The sequence below is a fragment of the Ambystoma mexicanum genome, chromosome 2q (genome assembly GCF_040938575.1).
Source record: "Ambystoma mexicanum isolate Mex_15411 chromosome 2q, UKY_AmexF1_1, whole genome shotgun sequence".
In the NCBI taxonomy this organism is placed as follows: Eukaryota; Metazoa; Chordata; class Amphibia; order Caudata; family Ambystomatidae; genus Ambystoma; species Ambystoma mexicanum.
This window is the reverse complement of record NC_090924.1, coordinates 534,072,140-534,094,481: the sequence shown is the minus strand read 5'-3', so window position 1 is coordinate 534,094,481 and position 22,342 is coordinate 534,072,140. Positions and strand designations below refer to the sequence as shown.

General features: G+C 45.1%; 1 protein-coding gene across 1 annotated transcript in view; it reads left to right on the top strand.

The window, feature by feature from the left end:
• The window catches only part of DNAH3 (dynein axonemal heavy chain 3), a 1,861,430-nt gene that overhangs the window by 800,725 nt on the left and 1,038,363 nt on the right, over positions 1–22,342 (top strand). Inside the window, exons 31-32 of the mRNA XM_069647670.1 lie at positions 917–1,093; positions 11,546–11,637. Coding sequence (XP_069503771.1) covers positions 917–1,093; positions 11,546–11,637 — 269 coding nt within the window. The remainder of the gene's footprint in view (positions 1–916; positions 1,094–11,545; positions 11,638–22,342) is intronic.

The following is a 22,342-nucleotide window of genomic DNA, read 5'->3' as shown; positions in this document are numbered from 1 at the left end:
AAATCATTACAGTAAAGAAATTATATGCTTTATTCCAAAATTAAATAATATTAAACTACGCCAAACAACAAAAAGGAGGATGGTGCATTTATACAACAAATTAATGTTACATCACCAATGTGCATAACCTTTCTCACAAAGGGGAAAAAAAGTAAATGGTGTCTATTAGACGGAGCAAGGATGCAACATCATACTTTCTTGTAACGGCCTAGGTGTCTGGTCTCAACACTTCCTAACCTTCTTCACCATTGCACTTGAGCATCTCAGAGATGTTCTATGCATCCCCACATTTCCTCCAGCATCAAGTTTTGTTAATCATGTATAGGGTAGGAGGTGCAAATCTGAGACATGTGTGTCCTCTTTTGCTCCATTGCAGATCTGTGTGAACTGGGCTCCTGAAATGTAAAACGCAAACCCAAATTCCGCTACAGGGAGTCTAGACACTAACAATATTAGGGCATCTAGAGTAATTCGAGTAATTCTGCAGAGTTTTCATATTGGCACAGAAGAAACAGGCTCTTCTGACCTGTAGCCACCAGCACTAGAGGTTTTCTGCACCTGTCTTTCTTGCTATCCAACTAATACCCCAAGCTGCCTTTCTTATAGAGCCAGGTATAGTGATGCCAACATTTTTAACAGACGGGCACCATATTAGACCACTTACCTTACCCTACCTGGCAATCCATTTGCAAATATACTGGATCTCGGCCAGCCAGTTAATGTGATACATGTGGTTAGAATTATGCATTGCAGATGAATAGCAATGAGCTAAGAAATGATAGAAACGAGGCGTGAAAAATGTTAAGATGATGTTATTGGTAAAATGGTGAACAGCCATGAAGTATACATACTTTGTTACACAGTGATCCGTTTCAGCATTATTTTCCTTTTCTGTTTCCTGTTTATCTAATTCTAGGTGGAAGTGTTGTCTGTAGTCGCACAGCAAATTCTTAGTATCCAGCAGGCTATAATTCGAAAGTTGAAAACATTCATTTTTGAAGGAACGGAACTAACACTAAACCCAACCTGCTCAGTCTTCATCACTATGAATCCCGGCTATGCTGGACGTGCAGAGCTTCCTGATAATCTAAAGGTACTTTTGTAGTGTTATATGCTTTGTCCATATGTCTTGGTTAATGTATTCGAATGATTATTGTAGCCTTACAGCCCACTGTGGCAGCTATACCGGCATTAAAGGTATGCTCTTGCATTATTGGTCAAGCTAAAGGTGAGGGCCAATAACTAAGGAAAAGGCCTCTCCTGTGGTGGTAGTAGCCTGCTGAGTTGGGCTATAAGGAATTCAAATGTAACAAATATTCATGTATGTTGTGTAAAATATCCGCATTGGCACCACTGGCATTCCCCTTCCTCCACCAGCAGTGCCTGAATGGAACTGTTACAGCACAACCCAAGCTGTAATTGTTGGCATCCCTACTGTAATTGGGATTCTGTTACTTCAAGCGCCATAGTTGAAAAGAGGGAATCACCCTTGCCCCTGCCAAACTCTGTGCCTGAAGTGATGGCAAAGGAGAGAGATTGTGCCCATCTTTCAACTGTAGCTCCTTATTTAACTATAATTCTCATGCAAGCTGATGGTGGGGGTGTAATGATAACCTTCTCTTGTTGCTACCTCTTCCCATGCACCATAGTGTGGCCGGGATTGAGTGGTGGCAAAGGTGATGAAGCTTTGCTTTTTCTTCATCCATAGCTCTTATTTACCTAAATGTCAGAAGGAGCAGCAGGTTGAAGGAGGGGGTAACTTGCCATGTTCTTTTCCCCTGCCTAGCACACACTTGTGTAGGGCTTCTTATACCCTGCCTCTATGTTCTTCCGATAGGCAGGGGTTCAGTTAAGTAAGTGACTGCCTGGATTGCTTACTGTATCGTTATTGGATTATCGGCTGACTGGTAGGAACACATAGAAGTTTTCCAACTGACAGTGTGATGTTATAACTTCACTGTATGACACCAGCAATCTAGGTAAACTGAGAATGGGAATGAGTGATACACCAAAATGTCTAGGAGATGCCTGTTCCATGAGATCTAGTCATTATGTGGCGCGGAGTGAGGCTGCTGAGTGTTCTGCAGTCTGTAGCAGTGGGGATCTGTGAGTCTTTTTGCCGTGTTTACTGTTGGGCTGAGGAGGAACTTGCCCTACACAGCGTTTTTCTACAAAACCTCATTGCGGCCGTGGAGTGGGCCGCAGAGTGAGGCTTCTGACTGTGCTGCAGTCTGTAGCAGTCTGTGGCAGCAAAGGCACGACGGTGGAATAAGGAAGAAGGTTGGTGTCTGTGAATTATGCAGTCCAGACGTGAAGATCCCGAGAATCTGGAGCCAAAGAGCCCGCCTCAAATCCTGCTATCACCGCCAGGAACAAAGCCCACGTTGCTCACAGGTCTAACCAATGGAGAAATAACCACCTGCTCCAAATCAGACTGCACAACTTTATTTGACGTCTTTTTCCACCTCTTTGTTCCCCTGTTCACCTAGCTCTGATTCCTTTTCCAAATTAAAAACAAAACAATTGTGCTAATCAGCAGTCAGACACACATGAAATGCAGAGCAAAGACAGAAGTAAAAGCCAAAACGATAGCCCAGTACTTACTTTGGAGTCGAAGGGGGAGCTCCTGCCTGCCAAACTGCCTGCCAGGAGAGGCGAGGAGACAGCGAGGGTGGAACAGACACCGCGCTCTTCGTGTGTGCTGGTCATGCCTCACTATTGCGCTAGAGTCAGTTAGACTCCCGCGGGTGCTTGGACTTCCCGGCATCAGGTGAATGAGTGCCTAATGCCCGTTGAGAATGAACTCCGTTTGCACAATTCAGCGAAGAAGGGAGTCATTGTTGTGGAACTTGCTGAGAGAGCGAAGTCCTCTGGCATTGCTCTGGGAAGCCCCCAGGTGGTGGATCACTGCCAAAATACCAAGGGTGAATATGAGAGGAGTGGTTTGATTAAAACGATACAGGAAACAGACTCGGATGAAAAACCTGAACCTACCACAGATCGAGACGCAGCAACGACATTGTCATTATTAGTGGTGGAAATTGAAGTTCACAACGAATGTGGGAGAGATGATTTGCAGTGCCCCTCGCCTTTGCCTTCTTCCCATGACCAAGAAATCCTTCTTTGGATAAAACCAGCTCATCGGAAGAAGCTGAAACTATGGAGGAGGCAGACGTGAGGTTTCACTAGCATCAAACTCCAGCAGCGGGTCGCATGGGGAGCTGGACCTATCTCAACAAGATGAGCTTAGCCCCTCCCTTAATTGTACCAACAGAGACTCCAAGTCTGCTAAGGGTGGGAAGAAAACAACATTGACAAATCGATATCCTGGAAGAAAACAAATCATAGGGAAATCGACCCAAGTAACAAACAAAATGAAACCTAGATTCAAATTCAAAGCTCCTCAAGCGCCAAAATCTACATTGAATACATTTAATTTGGATAGCTTGAAACCACAAAAAAAAACCTGAACGTACAGGAAGATTACCCAATGAGGTCACTGGGTATGGGCACTGCGGGTACCTTTGTACACTTTATTGCCAAGAAGGGAAAAATTTGCATGGGGAATATAGGTGAATTATCCAACGCAGAGATCCTGGAATACGATGTTGATCATCCAGGGCGTGCAACAGTCCAGGACACAAAACAGGGATGTACAAGCACAATCACGGGCCAAGCAACACTACAAAAACCAGTAAGACAACAATGGCATTTTGGTCGGCCTCCAAATGTAAATCCTAACCAGGCCACGGACCACCCTCTGGGTCCTTTGAATCTCCCGGGAGATTCAGTATACAAACTGTACCCTCGGCAAGCAGAGGTTTTCGTAGGCACTGGTAGTATCAACGTGACAATCAGAAAAACAATAACACATCACCAAAAGTAAATGTCATAAAGGAAATGGGAATTTCAAGAGGTGTGTCATTAGATCTCTCCTATGACAAAACTCAGTCACCAAGTGCGACCACCATGCCAATAAATCATGAACCGACGCTGAGACAACATAATAATTTTGGTAGCAAAGTGGGAGAGCACGAGATGTCGGAAAATCATCTAGCACTAAGAACCAAGGATTCTCAGATCACATCTGAAAAATCTTGAGAAGGCGATTTTGACAACCTTCAAATGTCTCCTTGTCCTCGATCCTCTTCATCCACTTTTCACATGGCACGACACAGAAGATCAACGGAACAACCACAGTGCAGTGGAAAGGAAACGCCAAGTAAAAAAACAGATCTTTTTGCAATCATGTCTGCAGTAACGATTGCGCTTGCGCCGTTCAGCAAATTGTATGAAGCACTAAACGACACCTTCAAGGACCATTCTACAATGACTGCAATGATGCACTCCAAGTTAATTTACTTGGAGGGGTACATAACGCCTAATGAACTAAGGAAACATGACAGAAGACAATCAAGTCTAACTATTATAAGAATGGAGGCACCAGACCTTGGACCCACAGAAGAGGTAAAAACAAGTGAGACAAAGTATTCATCGGAAATAGGCACCCAAACACCCATTGAGTACATTGCACCAAACTGCTTTGTCACATTAGGAGATCCTGAAACGTAGGAAGGAAACTGCATGACCGCTAGTGACGCACAAAGAACTACCAGACATTCCTTGCACACACAGGCAACAGTTGACAAAATAGAGTGTTTGAATAAGGTCTCCAGAAATAAAAAGAAAATATGCTCAAACTTCTAAAACAACAAAAGACTCCACGTTACGGATGTATAGTGCTTGAAATATTGGGACAGGATTCAAACACAAGCTGTTCTCTACATCACATGACTAATAACGAAAACAATAACACACTGAACAAATCCATGAACTTCGCCATCTTTTCTCAAATGAGAAATAAAAATCAAGATGGTGCGAGAGCTTTGTCGCTTAAAGGAAAAGTGAACGACAAGCCCAAGATGATAAAGAAAAGTGGAGAAAACAAAACTTTGAATGTCAAACCTACACAAGCACCAATACAAATAAACAGTAATAGACAACTGAAAGAAATGGCAGACTCTGCCAGTATAAAGAAAGCAGACCTTCCAACCAAATCTGTAATAGTAATAGAAGAACCTGATGAGGACATTGACCTAATGGACCTATCCCAGAATCATAGCTGATGACTACAGCGCCTGAACAAAATCCAACAACGCCGAACTGACAGAGCTCAACAATAACTCCCCTAAAAAGACACTCTCCTGTCTTTTTGAGTTTGGCAGACAGATGCCAAAAATTGACTGAGGTGGGACACACAGCTAACCAAAGGTTAAATGGTTGGTTTACAAAAAAGACGAGAGGAGAAAACCTCCTCATACAAGGATCAAAAAGCTATCACCAAGAAGTCGAAGCAGGTTTGCGGAAACAGATGAGAGGAAAAGATCTCCCCACATAAGGATTGAACAGTTATCATCAAGAAGCCAAAGCAGGTATTTAACAAAGGAAAGGCCTCTGAAAAGAACACCCTCAACTTACAACAGAGAGGCACATTTCAGAGAAAAAAGGCTGATGGAGTGGAGGCCTCAAGATCCTCAAGGCACGCTCAATCAAACAATTAAAGGATCAGCCATCTCAAGAAAGGAGATCGTTGGCATAATAACAAAGACAGAAGCACCCGTACCTTTAAGCTGGAACAAATCTGGGACAAGGGGGACGAGGTAATACTGAACGAAAAATCTATCATGATCCAAGTTTGAAACAGCTCTGTTCTGAAGATCTGAAAACTGTTGAATTTGGGACAAGAGGTCGGAACAGATAGTGTTTATCTTCATGTTACTTCTCCAGTGGTGAAGGGCATGTTATCAGCCGCTACAGAAAGCTTTCTGATGCTTGGGTTTGATTTGACAGAAAGCACACTTGATGAAAAAACGGTACAAAATCAGAACACAAGGGTGGAGGAACATCTAACTCCACCAGAATATGGTTCCTCTGCATGCCAACCAGCTAATGGTAAATGGAGCGAAAAGAGGCGAGAATCTCTAATTGCAACAAATAATGCTGCACACTGCACTAATAGCAGCGAAAGAATGTCTTAGATTCCAGCAGAGGACCCCTTACGAAGAAACCTATGGAGCAACGAGAGGGGGAGACCAAGGAGCAGTGAGAAGAGAACCCTATACTTATAAGGACCCCTTAAACATAGGAAGGGTACCAAAAGGTCCTTTACCGAAACTAAGGGTGACCTTTAATCCGGAAATTGCTGGAGGCAACCAAAATAAAGCTATTACTAACTCTGCAGAAAAGCAAAAAGAGCAAGAGCAACAAACATGGGGATGGATTCCAGAGGCCCTTGCAAGGCAATCGCAAAGATAGCCATTCATAAAGCACCAAATATGCCATGAGAAAAAGACATCTACAGAAACACAGGCTCAAACCAAAAGCTTAATAACCATGGGCTATGGAACACTAGGGGCTTTGGCGATCTCACAGTCCCTATTGATGTCAACCTTGGAGATTTTTACATTTTGTGCCTCCAAGAGACATGGTTAATGGAAAAGCCTCATTTGGATGGTTATGAAATCATTTCACCAGCCCAGAAAGGTCGAAAAGAGCGTCCATACTCTGGCCTCAAAACAACTGTAAGACCGGGCAGCGACATACACCTCGACAAGATCTTAATCTCAAATCAATCTTTTCAAGTCCTGCTTATGAGATGGAGTTGTCAAGGAATGCGTAGAGACACCAAAACGACTGACCTTATGGCGATTATAAACACAAATTGGAACCCTCCTCTGACAATGCACAACGAAAAGTTCCTCTCAATGGCTTAAACTATAATTGACAATCTAAACTCTGACTACCAACCAACGTACATAATTATTTGTGGCGATTTAAATGCAATTTGTGCAGTGAATTCAGGAAGGATGAATCGAGTTAAAAAACAATCGCCTGCAGTTGAAAGAGGAACTTTATGGATGTCTATGATGGATTCTCGAGACATCTTCAATCTAAATGCATTGCAAGATCAAAACGGTTTGGTAATACCAACCTGGGAGAGCGATGGCAAAACTGCTACCATTGACCACATCTTTGTCTCTAGAGGATTCATTCCATTGATCACTTCTTTTAAAGTAGTACGAACAAATCATAGTGATCATTACCTGCCAAAAACAACATGGAAGGCCGAGAGAGAGCCGAGAACCAGAATGAAGGCTGAAGTAGAGGAGTGCAACAGTGGAACCCACTTAAGATTAAATGTAAAAACCCTCGAAGATTTAACAACTAAATATTTGACCACTACCGAGTGTACCAATGAAGACTCAAACAACTTAATGGTCGACTACCAACCTTTGCTAATAGCATACCATATAAAGGTTAAAAAAAAGGGAACAAAAGATAACATAAAAGCTAACCCTCACCTTTACGATAAGTTGGTGGTAGACAAGAGAATAGTCCTAAGGGCAGCTACGCATATGGCAACCAAGACTAAAAACACCAAAGATATAGAAAAGGCCAAGTGCGCGGAAAGTACATATAAAAGATGGCTTATGGCTCACAGAGTCCAAATTTACCAAGCAGACTCGGAACAAATGCTTAAAACAATATGTGGCAGGAAATCGAGAGAGTTTTGGTCCCTAATTAAAGTGTCAGCCAACGAGAGAAACGATTCCCTACAGAACAATGTAGGGGAAAAACAATGGGTGGAGCATTTCTCTGCTGTGTTCCAAAAACCGGGAGATGGGAATCTGCACTTGGCAAGATAATGCACAAATGTCATGGAATTTTCCATACGATGTGGAAACAATTTTGACAAAAATCAACAAGCTTAACACGTCAAGGGAGCCAGGCCCAGATGGGATAACAAACGCAGGCCTCAAGGAACATCCGAATGAATGGGCCATATTTATACATGAAGTCATCAGGAAATGTCTACGAACAGAAACCGTCCAGACATCATGGAAGACCTGAATGATAGTACCAATTTACAAAACAGGATGTGAAGAGAATCCTAGGAACTATCGTCCAATCGACTTACTAGACGTAAAAGTTAAGGTCTTTGGCTCTTTAATTCTAGACTGCTTCCAGCTATGGGCAAAAACGGCGGGCTGTGCTGATCAATTCCAAGCAGGATTCATGAAGAACATGGGAAAAACTGCAAATATTCTCCTCTTGAGTGCCTTAAAGGCAAAGATCTTGGAAGGCAGCCGCAGGATATGTGTTGCATTCATTGACCTGACACAAGTATTTGACCAGGTCAATCGAGACATTTTATGGCAGAAACTCTCAAACTGAAGTTGCCCTTTGGAGATCTTAGAACCCATAAAAGCCCTCCATGCCAATGTATCAATGAGGGTGTGCCTGAATCGTGTGGATCTGCTATCAACAGAAATCAGAACAGCAAGAGGAGTAAAGCAGGGCTGCCCACTGGCCCCAGCCTTATTTAACTCATACTTGGGAGATGTTCAATATTCCGAGGAAGAAATAAGGTCCTTCCCACCTGCACTAGGAGGCACCAAAATCACTTGCCTCCTCTACACAGAAAATCTAATTTTATTAGACCAGATAGCAGTCGGCCTATAGCGCCAACTGGACAATCTTGCAAAATATACCAAGATGAACAATCTGGAGATAAATAAAAGAAAAACCAAAATAATGTGTTTGGGAAGAAATCCCAAACAAACAGAAAAACTCCATTGCTACTTGGAAGGATCTGAAATCGTACAGGTCAAAGAATTTAAGTATCTCAAGGTGACTGTAAATAACAGCGCAGTCGAACACCCAATGCAAGTAGTCCTGCTTGGGAAAACCAAAAAAGCTGACGGCACAAGCAAAGGCAATTGACAGGAAATTCGTCCGACTTTCCATAATACCAGTAAGAGACGTCTACAAGCCAAAGGTCATTCCCACGTTGATGTACGGAGTGGAGGCAATGCCACAAATTCCTGACAGAATTTGGAAAAGGGTAGAAGGATACTTTTGGAGCTGTGTCCTTCGGCTCCCAGCATCAACACCAATGACCTCTATTTGTCGTGAGCTGGGCTTATTCTCACTTAGATCAACGGTTCATAGAAATGGCCTACTGCTCTACAGAAAGATAATAGCAGATGTATGACCGCATATTTATGACATCATAAATAATGAACTCAAGAGGGGATCTAACAAGATGTTAAAAAATTGGGCAAACAAAAGCAAATTTGATGACGCCGACTGTACTGTACGAAATCCAACGAAAGTGAAAAAAAACAGGAAATATGGGACTGGATCCAAACCCTGGAAACCACATTAAAGAATAAGCTGACAACCAGCACACCAATGAAATGAATACAAAGAAGTTAAACCAGTTACCGGGATACATGGCTAAATTCCCAAATAAATCCCCCCGAGATATCTTCTTGAGAGTACGTTTGAATTTGCCCCTGACTAATGAAATTAGAGCAATTAGGAGGAAATCATTATCAAACAAATGTCACGGACCAAGTCAAAACTGCAAGACATCTGTTACTATCTTGCCCGGGTCTTACAAAAGTAAGGACCACTTACTTGGGCCATCATTTTCCGGACCATCGGACCTATACGGAAGAAGATTGGTGGGCCAAGTTGATGTGTGGCAAAAGAACGTTATTGAGGATCTCTGTGGCACAATATTTAAAAAATATATTGCACTTGGCGACTGGGACACGATCCCGCCTACTGAAGATCAAAACCTAAACACTGCAGAATAAAGGGAGAAATTCATCAAAGAATCGACAAAATATATTTTTTTTAATAAAATGTGCTGTAAAAATTGCAATGCAATTGAAACATGTAAATGAAAATAAAAAAAACAATTGTGTGGTGAGCGTCCTCGAAAGGAAACGCGATATTTGGATTGCAATTGTTAATGTCTGAACGCTCTGGTTGAGAGAGCCTCCACAACTGCAATGAAATAGACAAGGTGAAGCTAAGTCATCTACTGACTGCTGCTGATCAGATTTTCTGGAAAGGAGTGGCCAAAGGGTTCATGCTAAATGGAATTCGAGTGCTTTTGGAACAGGATTAGGGCAAACTGGACAGGATGGAAGGGCGTGATCAGTTTCATCTATCCTCGGAAGACTGATTACTTCACAGTGAGTAGCTAGAGACAGGAATGAGAAATAGGATAAGTTGGAAGAGGGAAAAGATAATATGGTGTTAGCTGGCTCAAATGTAAACCACAATTGCATTGCTGTGTGTGTGCCAGCTGCAGCAGTGCATGCCCAACCCCACGGTGTGTATCAAGCACAGCCTCAAAGCAAAATAACCTCTGGCATGCAACACCAATCATAAGCATAAGCCCTGGCTGGGACAACAAGCAGACTTAACCATCCCATGCAGAGGGAGTATATAGAACAGTGAGGATACAGTTTCAAGCCCCACTGAAACAGTAGAGTGGATTCTGATGTTGCCAGTAGCCTGGTAGCAAAACATGCTCCATGGACATCGGGGAATTTGTCTTAAGAATTTTCTGAATATCAGGAAGGAACCAGAAAATGTTATTTCTGTATAGAAAACAGTACTGCAGAGGTATACAACCCCTCTTGACGGTTCCATGTGATAATTCTGCCATAAACATATCGCCATATTTTTGTGGCGAAATTCACATATGGACCCTGCAGGGGACACCGCTGCAAACTCTGCATAATTTTTTAATGTGCAGGGGACACCCCCCCAACCCCCGCCTCCACATAATATCCCCAACAAAAATATTGCCTATGGTGAACCAAACGGCCATATATGTGGCGATATTTTTGTTGGGTATATTATTACCTGATACCCTCTTGACGGCTATGATTCAGTGCATGAGGGTGATAATACCCACTGAGGTGTACAAATATCTGACTCAATTAAGAATGTGGCTCTTATGGGACGTGAGGTAGTAACAATTTCAACTTATCAGAATATCATGCCTTTGAGTTAGTGGGAGAGAACATTTCTGCTACCCCATTCAAGGCATCATGCATGATTACTCTTCTCATTTGAAGACTCAAAACCTCCTAATAGATGCAAAATAGGCCTGTCCAACACCCTGCTACAAATCTCTACAAATAAGTATTTATCATGTATATATTATGTTTACTCCATATTACAAAAAAAGATTATCTGTATGTTATGCCTCAACAGAGTTGAAACAGGATGCTGGAGACATTTTTCTGCATCAGTTAGTTGATAAAGGCAGACCAATTTTGGTTCAAGTATAACTTGGTGAAATCCCTGGTCTTGGTAACAATTTCAGTGACAAGATTTTATATCCAGAATGGCAAACATTACAGTGGTAAAACAATAGTGCTTGTTCAAAAAGATTTTCATGTCAGTATTTTGGGTTTTCCAAAAGTGGTTTGGTATAGAATGTGAAAGAAATGTTGCACGATAATGTAACCTATGTAATTGATATCTCTACAGTAAAAACATATTGAATGTTATTGCAGATCTGAAGTACGGAAGGTTGTTGAATTATTTATAAAGCATTCAGTATTATCCAAATGGCCTATGAGTGACATATCTTGAAGGAGTGGTTGACCTTGGTTATGGTTGTAGAATGGTGCAAAGTTGAATTTTTCTTTAATTGTGGTTGTCACCTCTTCAGGCCTTGTTTCGGACTGTTGCCATGATGGTGCCAGATTATGCTTTGATTGGAGAAATATCTCTTTACTCCATGGGATTCATTGATTCAAGAAGGTGAGTACTGTTGTATATGTTTCAACAACATATATGGAGGAAAATGATGATTATACATATAAAGTGTTTTCATATACTGATCCACTCAGACATTATTTTCTCTACAGATTCCTGACACTGTTTAAACTCCGTAACATGTTGAGCTACTGGAAGACAATTTTGACATTAAAGATTAAATAGACTATTACTTCACAAAACACATGACTGCTCCGCTGGTTTTACTGGGTGGTAGTCAATGCAGAATTGCCAGCAGTGTTGCATTACCACTGGCGGTAAGAAAAAACAGTGATAATTACTGCTGGGGGTAAAAAAGAAAGTGTAGCAAAACACATAATGTGTAAAGTTCAAGTAAGAGCACAAAGGGACCATAATTTACTGAAGGCAGTAACAAGCTCACGTTCAGCCCTAGCATTCATGCATTGTTGGGTCGGGAATAGGGCTATTAAGGCACTCACCACTCCTACATCACTCCCTGAATGTTTAGGGACCCCATCTGGCATATGCTTCAGGTAGTGGCACTTGTTATTGATGTTGACCCTGTTAAGGATCATCTCAGATCAAATCTAATTTCCAGTATTAATTAAGACCATTTTTAGGTGTTATTTTATTCTGTGTTGGGGGTTTGCAGGAATAATATAATGACCACATGTAGTTATTCATTCATCAGCAACAGTAATTTTACCACAGGTAACAATTTAGTAACAGCAGCAATGCGTTTTGTCTTTCTGTAATGGTGATTATTGTACTGAGAGCTGTAAATATATATTTCCCCCAGCAGTAATCATACCACTGGGGGCCCTACCTGATATTTATAGCAGCTGTAACTCATATACATCTGTTATAGGTTGCTGGAATTGATCAATGAATACATTTATCTGTGTTTATTGTAATTTATGAAATATTTTGTTTCAAACCCAATTGCTACAGAGCAGTAACTACTTCATTTGACATAGGATTTATTGCTATTAAATGGAGTAATACAGCTGAAGTGTTCACCTGATTAATGTCGTTGCAGATAACACAGCTTCTGCTGTATTTATCTTACAATTGTATGCCCAATCCCACTCACCATTCACAAAAGGAAGTTGGTGGGCACAGTAAAACTATTCGTAACACACCTCATATAATCCCCAGCTCCTTGTTCCCTGTAGCATTAGACATTGTGATAACAATTATAATCATACAAATTCAAGCAACTATTCCTGTCTCACTGTAGATGATACAGAAGAAAAAGTATCCAAAATGCCTGATACTCCCGTCCCCTGCAAACGTTTTTGCTGAAAAATTCATCCAGAGATGAGATGAGAAGTTTATGGTTATTTGACAATATATCAAACAATAATTTCACAAGAGAAATTCCAATGATTAAAATGACAATCCAGTTCAGTCAAAATTGGTATCTTTATATTCAAAGGTATCAGCACAGCGTGTTTCAGGATAACAATCCCTTCATCAGGTGCAAATTCTTACTTCTACAAAGTAAAGAGCAATCCATCAATTCCATATATCGATCTATTCATACATTAATAAAAACAAAATATATACCATGGTAAATAAAGTTTAGTATAATAGTAAATTTAAAACCCTTAAACATGTATTTTGTTCTCTATGGTCATTTCTGGTTGATCAGCGAGAAAACCTGCTCACACATGAGTGCTACAATTCAAATATTCCTTTGTTAAAGACTCAATTGTCAACTTTGCATCACTTCTATTCATACGTGAGTGAATATTTAGCTGGATACTGTTGTCTGAAGTGCTTGTGTAAGGAATCTGAATGCCTGGTTCAGCTCACCGGCTTCTGGGTTCCTTTCTCTGCATGCTGCACTACTTCTACAACTGCTAGCTTCACTTGGGACCCACACCTTTTCTCGCTGAAGGTGTCTCCAGTGCAGCCACTCAATTAAGGAGCCCCTTTCGCTCCTGAGACCCATGGCTTCATGGCAGCTTCTCGCAATGGTTTCCAACATGCTTTTTGCTGCGCAATCTCCGCAATTAGGCCCACATGGGGAAAGGCAGCCTTCCTGCATGCCTTCTGCTGTACAGCCTGTGCACATCAAAGTTTGGGGAACAGGACCCTCACAGGACAAGCAGGTGAAATCTGCTCCATCAGAGTCCCTTTGTGTCTCTCACTTCTGCTTGGATTGCCAACACTGTGGGCCTCATTACACGGTAGGCGGTAAGTAACGGTTCTTACCGGCATGGCGCAAATAACGTTTTCGTGTAGTAACCAGCCCGCTAATTGCGTGCCATTACGAGTACGCAGGCACGAGCTTTGCGCCATGCCGGTAAGGACACTACCGCCATGCCGTTAAAGGCCCCAAAAAGTCCCTTAGCTGATAGCACTTGCGCCATCCATGAATCCGGCATTAGCGGTAACCGCAAATAAGCGGAACCGGAAGTAGTGTCATCGCACAGGAACGGGAAAGAGCACAGCGGCCATCTTTAAAAACACAATCCATTGCCATCCTCTGCCCCCAGGTCCTGCAGCAACACTACAGCTGGTCAAACTTAATCCTACAACACCTGAGAATGCCCAAGGCCCTAAAGCAAGGTGCAGCGCGCCAGCGCAAGGAATGCTTCTCCAATGACAAACTGACAATGTTAGCAGACACACTAGCTGCTAACGCAGCGGTTGTTTTTGCGCACAACATGCAGCGTCCCACACTGATTAAAAAAAAAAGGAGATCTGGGCAGAGGTGGCACGGAAAGTCAGTGCAGTGCGGTGGGCTCCACCCCCCGCACTGTAAAGTACGTATGCAAGCAGTGGGACGATCTGCGCCTCCGTGTACGGAGCATACTAGCAGCCAATAGGAGCCTGGCCATGGGTACAGGAGGCGGAGGAGGATCCCCAATCAAGATGCAAGAGTGGGAGGAGACATGTGCCAGCATCATTGGCATCGAATCCATTGGGGGAGTGGGTGAAATGGAGCGCAGTGTGCCGTCATCGTCAGATGGAGGTGAGTGTCCACACAAAACACTGCAGTGCAAAGCATGAGGTACTCCCCCAAATGCGACCTGGAAATGAGCTAATGGATGGGGCATCACACACACATGTACACAACCCTGCCCATATGCTGTGCGCATCCCCACACAACCACATGCATGCAGCACCTCAGACACGTGTCACCCAGACTCATGCCTGTATGACCCAACCATCTGGCTAACAACCTGTATGGCCAAACTTGAAGTCCAAATGCACAGAACTGCAGCATCAACAACATATGCATGATGCACGTTGACCCATCACCAATGCTATCCCTCTCTTGGTCCCCCACAGGCTCACAATCTGACAGTGAGGAGCAGGACTCTGCAACACAGGCCCCAACACCAAAGAAGCAGGCCAAGGGCATGGAGGTAGGCACCAGGCCCAGCACATCGAGGGGCACTGGGAAATCTGGACTGCCGCGGAGGGCCAAAGCCACACATGTACCCACGTCACCAAGGCATGAAAGGCCGTCCGACAATGTGGTAGCACCCACACCAGCCATTCCCACCACGCAGGAGCCAGTTGCAGAAGGATCACTGGCTGCCGCAAACTGCTCGACTGGCGAGGCAGCTGCCACGGCACCCATGTCAGATGTCAAGGAAATTTGCATAACACCCGTGGAACACCACACACCCAGCCCGCAGCAGTCAGCCCAACGCAGCCCACGCCCCACATCAAATGCCAGCAGCCATGAGCTGTCTGGTGGTGAGTTTGAGGCAGGGAGCTGGAGTCCCATGGAGTCATCACCTGATGGCGGACACATGCCACAAGCTGCGTCAAGAACCACCAAACGCAGGCCCAGAGACCATGGCATCAGTATCATACGACAGTGCCAGGAGGAGCTGACTGCGCTGGTTGGCCAGCATGTGAGCGAGGGTGCCCTTGTGAGGGAGGAGTGCAGGGAACATGCCAAGGGCATTAAACAAGCTATTGAAGCCAGCACCAACCGCATTTGCGACAAATTATCAGCTGTGAGGCAGGTCTTCACCCGCATCGCAGATGCTATGGAGAGTCAGCGTCCCGCACAGGGACTGGACCAACCAAGCACCTCCTCCTCTGCCAGCTCAAGGCAGACCAGCCCCCTGCACAGGTCCGTGCGGGCCATGCGGCGCACAAACTTGCAACCACCCGATGCTGGTAGAGGAGGTGGGAAGTAGGGGCAGCGTGATGTTGGTGACTCGTGTACACTAATGCTGCACTGAAGTGCAAGCCATGTTTGGGGGAATTGTGGGGTGAGGGGGGACAGGGGGGAGAGGGTGTTTGTGGATTTGTGGGGGCAGGGGGGAACGGGTGTTTGGGAGAGTTGTGTGGGGAGGGGGGAAAGGGTGTTTGGGGGAGTTGTGGGGAGAGGGGGGAAAGGGTGTTTGGGATGGAGGGTCCATGCACTTCATAATCTTATAATACTTAATACACCCATTGTGTCATGACAGTGCACAGTGTTCTTTTCCCCACAACACCCAGTGCCCTGAGTCCCACATCCATTGCACCCTCTTCATCCATGTGTATTAGAAATATTGGTCTATCAGATGCTGGCGCACAGCAAGTCCCTCCTGTGCATCGCCACATGCATGACGTGCAGCCCCATCTTCTCCCTCCTCATCCTCACCAGGTGGTTGCTGTTCAATGTCAGGGGGCAGAGGCACGTTCCGTCTGATGCACATATTGTGCAGCATGACACATGCCATGGTGATCTTGGCCACCTTCTCATGCCCGTATAGGAGTGCCCCACCCGACTTGCTCAGGCAGCGAAACCGTGTCTTCAAAAGGCCAAATGTCTGCTCAATCACCACACGGGTACGGGTATGTGCACGATTGGAGTCCTCTTCCACCTGTTCTGTGGGTTCCAGACAGGGGTAAGGAGCCACCTCTTCAAGGGATAGCCAGCATCACCTGCATGGGTGCAACAATGGATATGTGTAAGTGATTACATCAAATGGAACCAGTACCTATCACACACAAGTCAACTTTGATTGATGGATGACATCCACATATCCCTACATGCATGGAGGTAATCAAAGTAACTGCAATGTGGGAAGGTGATCTAGTCCTTGCAAGTGTTCATGCACTGTGCATGCCTACAGCAGTTGTTGCCATGAACTAGGTGATGTGTAGTAATTCGTATCCTTCGGTCCTGTCACCGTTGGAACCAGACTCCTAGTGATCTGCCATTCCAGACTTGATGTCCCCATGCTGGCATGCAGCACTTCTGTTGTGGTGTATGGGTGAGATTCCATATATTAGCTTCAGGTGATCCCTCTGTATGCACTCAAGGTCGCATTTCCGTTGTGATGCTGTTCAGCGGATATTTGCATTGGCCACATTGACAGCATGTTGCTGCATTGTGTTGTAGAGGGTACGGTCTGATGATGTGCAGTGTACATGTGGATGGATATGGCATGGTTGCAGTAATGGCTTATTGTCATTGTTGTGCAGTTTACGTCTTGCATATTGTTTTCATGTGTCAGGTTCAATCTGGCCTGCCTTGGGGGACAGTGGTGTATTTCAGTATGGGCATTGTTTAGTCCGTCAACTGATCTCACCCAGTTGGAGTATGCATCTCCCCCCCCCCCACCCCAATCACACCCAGTTGGAGTATGCATCTCCCCCCCCCCCAATCACACCCAGTTGGAGTATGCATCTCCCCCCCTCCATCACACCCAGTTGGCGTATGCATCTCTCCCCCCACCCAATCACACCCAGTTGGAGTATGCATCTCTCCCCCACCCCCAATCACACCCAGTTGGAGTATGCATCTCCCCCACAATCACACTCAGTTGGAGTATGTATCTCTCCCCCCCAATCACACCCAGTTGGAGTATGCATCCCCTCCCCCCAAATCTACTCCCCACATCACACTGCCATGTGCTTGCCATGCTACTCACCGAGTACCCAGGAACGTTGTTTGGCATGTCGCTCCATGTAGCGTGCTATCGTTGAGTTCCGCAGGAACATTGAATCATGGGTTGATCCGGGATATCGGGCACAACAATGTGTGATGATCTTGTTAGTCACATACCATTTGCACGTTGATGGAGTGGTATTGCTTTCGGTTTCGGTACACTGCCTCCATGGCATGTGAGACCACCAATTCCACATGGGTGCAGTCGAGGGCCCCGATGCAAATTGGGATGCTTGCCAGTGAATGGAAGCCAACTTTGGTGTTAGAGATCTCCTGGGCAGTCCGTGGGAGGGATATGTGTTCACTTGTGTGCTTCAGGAGTGCATCGAGCACCTGGTTCAGCGTGCGTGAGAATACTGGTTGTGATATGCCATGCATCTGCCCTACCGTGTGCTGGTAGGTGCCTGTGGCCAGGAAGTGGAGCACAGAGACCACCTTCTGTAGAGGGGGGATGGCGGTACGGATGTCTATGAGGCTGACAATGTCATTGAGTGTCATGTCCACAATGGTGGTGATGGTATCCCGGTCCAGACGGTACAGGGTGTGGATCTGATCAGGGGTTAGGTTGAATGGACTGGCTCTGACTCTGGGGATTGGTGGCTGCCTCTGTGGTACAACTGCCTGCACTGGTGGGGCATGCTGTGCCTGTCTCGCCCTCCTTCTCCTCCTGTGTCTCCTCTGTGCTGCCTGTTGTTGTTGTTGCTGTTGCAGTGCAATCATGTCCTCCAGCCCCAGGATTGCTACTAGTATTGGAATCATTTTGCTGTGGGAATGGGTGTGGTGTGCTCCTTTTGTGCTGGCCCAGTCTACATTGCCCCCACCTGTGCTGATTGTGTGCACCTGTGGCAGTTGGGAACACTGCACATGGCCCTTTACGGGTGGTTCGCGATGGCGGTATTTCCGCCATGCCGGTGTCCGCTTTTTGGGCCTGATTCATGCCGCTATTTGCATGTCTGCCTTGTGATGTACTCCTATTTCCACCATGCCGCTATTGCCGGCATGAGGGGTCGCATGCCCGCTATTAGATGCACTGTTGTTTGCAGTGCCGCTAATAGCGGGTAGGCGGGTCGTAATGGACCGGAGCGGTTAGCGATGCCGGTAATCCTTTACCGGCATCGTTTTTCCCTTACCTCCTACCTCGTAATGAGCCCCTGTGTCATCTTCCTTCTGCTTCTGCTGCTACTGCATACACCCCAGCCACAGTTCCAGCTCCTTTTAATTGCCTGCACCTGAGGTGACCTTTTAAGCCTCTCAGCTTCCCTCAGGTGTAGGTTATCAGGCGTAATTGCCTGACAGCTACTACTACATGACTCTTCAGCTCTCTTCCTCATCCCAGTACTTATGGGAGTATGAGACTGGTAGTGCCTAACAACAGCATCAGTTATTTTTAGTAACTTCTTGGTTTCAAGGGTATATTTATTTTCCTTAGAGTTATTTTGTTACAGAATAAGACAATTCATTTAAGGCAATATTTCAAAATTCCTTTCCATTTTACCTCTGGGAGTAAGGATTATTTGTATCCTAAAGTACCGCAAATAGTCTTTTTGTTTTTATGGTTTGTTCAGGATGTATGGCATTTGTGCCCAGAGACACAGATCTTATATGTGGTTCAGATACATCATAATGACAATAAGCCATTACCTGTTTTGACAACTCTAAAAGGTTTTCCCTTTTAAAGGACAAATACTGCGTCTCATCCCACGGGATCTCCTCACCACCTGGGCCTTGTCTCCTCCCAGGTGATCCTCCTGAAGTACACACCAGACCCACCATACTATCTAGTACCAACCACCTATCAGTCCCCAGATTTAATCTCTCCAGAGTCGGGGGTTGCAGCTTCCCGGTTAAGGCAGCCCAACTCTGGAATTCACTACCACCCCCCCCGCGAGAAAATCAATCCTATCTAATATTTCATCAGAACCTCATAAGAAGGCTCAATGACCTTGATAAGACCTATCCGGCATCCCTCTCTTTCCTAGCCTTTCGGGCGCACCAAGGCAGCGAGTACACCCTCCAGCACCTACCACATATGTCTATCTAACTATTTACATACCTGTATATTCCTGCTTTCCGATATGCATTACTTGTGTACCTGGGTCTCATGCTATTGCCAACCTGAATTATGCTATGAATACCTTAGTATTTGCCCAGAGCCACAATTAAGCTGTAACCCTATATCTGTTGACGTTATGTGCCACCATTTGTATACCTGATTATATCGTTGTATATATTGTATTCCTGATTATGTTGTGTGTAACCAAGCTGTAAGCTCTCTTATGCAATGCACCCTAATACCCTTGGGTCTGGTGCGCAATATAAGTAATACAACAAACAAACAAACCACTCCCAAGGCCAGGATCACAAGGTCTCTGCCTTTCCCTGGCCACCTGGGATGAGATGTTAGGCAGCGGTTTAGTGAGGCATCAGTAGGATTCATCGCACTACGCTGAAGATAGGCTTCAAGAGATGTGTGGACTGTGATTCGAAGATGTCGATCACTGATCAACACAGTATTTGTCTCTGGGGCCTCACCGAATAACATGAGGTAATTGAGTGCTGCTCCAGCCAATCAATGACCGGCATAGCCTTAAAGGAGAGAAGCTCACCCTAGGTCGGTCGGTCTCCAAGTCTTTGTCTTCCACACGTCCGTAGAGAAAGTCTTCCGAAGGTAGAAGCTCCACCAGAGATAAGACTACAGGAAGGCCCAAGAAACGATCTTGACATTCCAAACAGTCCAGAACCAGGAGTGACTCCCGTCACTCTTTCTCTTTGTCATCAAAGAAACTATGCCATCGTTCCTCATCATCTGAATCCTCTCCTGACAAGCGTCCGGTACGTTTTCCCAATAATAGCACTTCTGTGGCCAAATGGGAAAAGTTCAGAGAAATGATGATGGCTGTCGTTTCAAAGGCGGCCCCTGCTGGTCCCCCAAAAGTGCCAAAAAAGGCTGTGAATCCAATTGCGTCTTTCAAGACCACCAGGGGATCCAGCAAGGCTTTGATCTGCATACACAAAAGCCTGGATCAGAAGACCTTGGGAATGTCGTCTTGCATAGCGTCGACCATGGAGACTTCATCGAAGCAAAAAGCTTCTGTGACTTCCTCCTCGACGGAGTTGAAGTCGAAAGACCCATTCACGTCGACTTCGGAGACAACTTTGAGTTTCAAAATCGGATATCTTAAGATCATTTGGGTCCATCTTCGGAGAATATGAGGAGGAAGATAACATTGCGCCCTTCTGTTATGAATGCTTTGGGGCCCCAATTCTCCAGAAGAGTTGGTCTCGAACCATTCCCGTCTTGAAGACTTAGCCACAGGTCTTAACAAAAGCCAAGCAGCCAGTGGTCTGGATACCTCCCCTGAGCTCGATTTTAGCACACCAGACATACAATCTCACCCTAATGTGACCTTTAAAACGGTCATGAATAAGGTTATTGAGTCATGGGTTGAGGACATCCTGATGAGGACATTACCCAGGATGACCGTACATACATTATGGATAGAGGTCCTCCTAAGGACCCCTTCCTCTCAGCACTAAGGAATCCTATTTTAGAAAATTGGCAAAAACCCAACACCACTCCTACTGTGAGCAAGGAGTTGGTGAAAAAATGCAGATCTTCCTCTGTTGACCCTGACTTCCTTTTGTGAAAAACCTGAGGGTGTTTCCCTACTCGAGCCCTGAGGATCCCTTATTCGGGTGGCCAGGGAAGGGCCATCGCTATTGTATCCAGACCCTGTGGGGGGGACAAGGAAGGGAGGATCACCTGGGTAGGGGGGTCCTTGGGCAGTGTGAAAAAAACACCAGAAGGCGAGATATGGTATCCCCCATTTCCTTACAATTGTTTACCCCATTTTCCCTCTACTTTTATGGGATACTACAACTGCCATAATTCCCCTCCTTTCTGTGTCAGCCAAACTACTGAGATGAGGAATACTGAGATTAGGAAGATTATACCTCGCAATATGCAATGGCCCTGTCCTGGTAAGGAGGCCGGGCAGGGTCAGGCACTCAGTCATAATCATACACACCTGAAACACATTGACGGCTACCCAGAGTATAAGAGGTGGAGCCTAGAGTCACACAGGGAACCAGTTGGAGCTTGGGAAGGCACACGAGTTGGAGGTTGAGCAGGCAGGCGAACTTGGTCGCCTAAGTACCCCAAACTCTGTCAACGGAGAGCGAAGCGATGAGACGCAGAGGGCCTGAGACGTTAAAAGGCTGCAGAAAGCGTGGCGAGGCGGCCTTGTCTCCAAAGAGCCAGAAGTGGGTTGATCGAGGAAACAAACTCCAAAAGAGAAAGCCTGGTACAGGTGTTCGTTCCCCCAAGCATGCGAGAAGGCTCTTGAGTGTCAGAGGGGCAGCGGAGAAGACCCTGACCTCGACACACATCAAGAGATAAAGAGAAACGCAGCCTGTGAGTTCCAAGCAGAAAGGAGCCCGGTTTGTGAAAAGCACGAGGCACGAATGAAATACAATGTTACAAAGTGAGGACAAGCATGTGGCGAGAGACGCTATGAAGATGAAAGCTTCAATTGTCCATTGTTGAAAGAGTGTGATGAGAAACGCAGTGACGGCGAGGCCGCGTGTACATTTACACGAATAAAGAGAGACTTTTTGTGATTGTAAATTACAGAGGGCTCAAAGCGTGTACAAAAGTGAAATAATAACTGTTATATTTGTGGAATTAAGAAGAGCATCAGGGACCCATAATGAGAATTAAGAGGGTCTGGGACCCACGAAGTGAACATTGTGTGCATGACCAAGTGAAATATAAAGACGAGCACAAACTGTATAGACGGTTTTAGTCAGTGGTCGAAG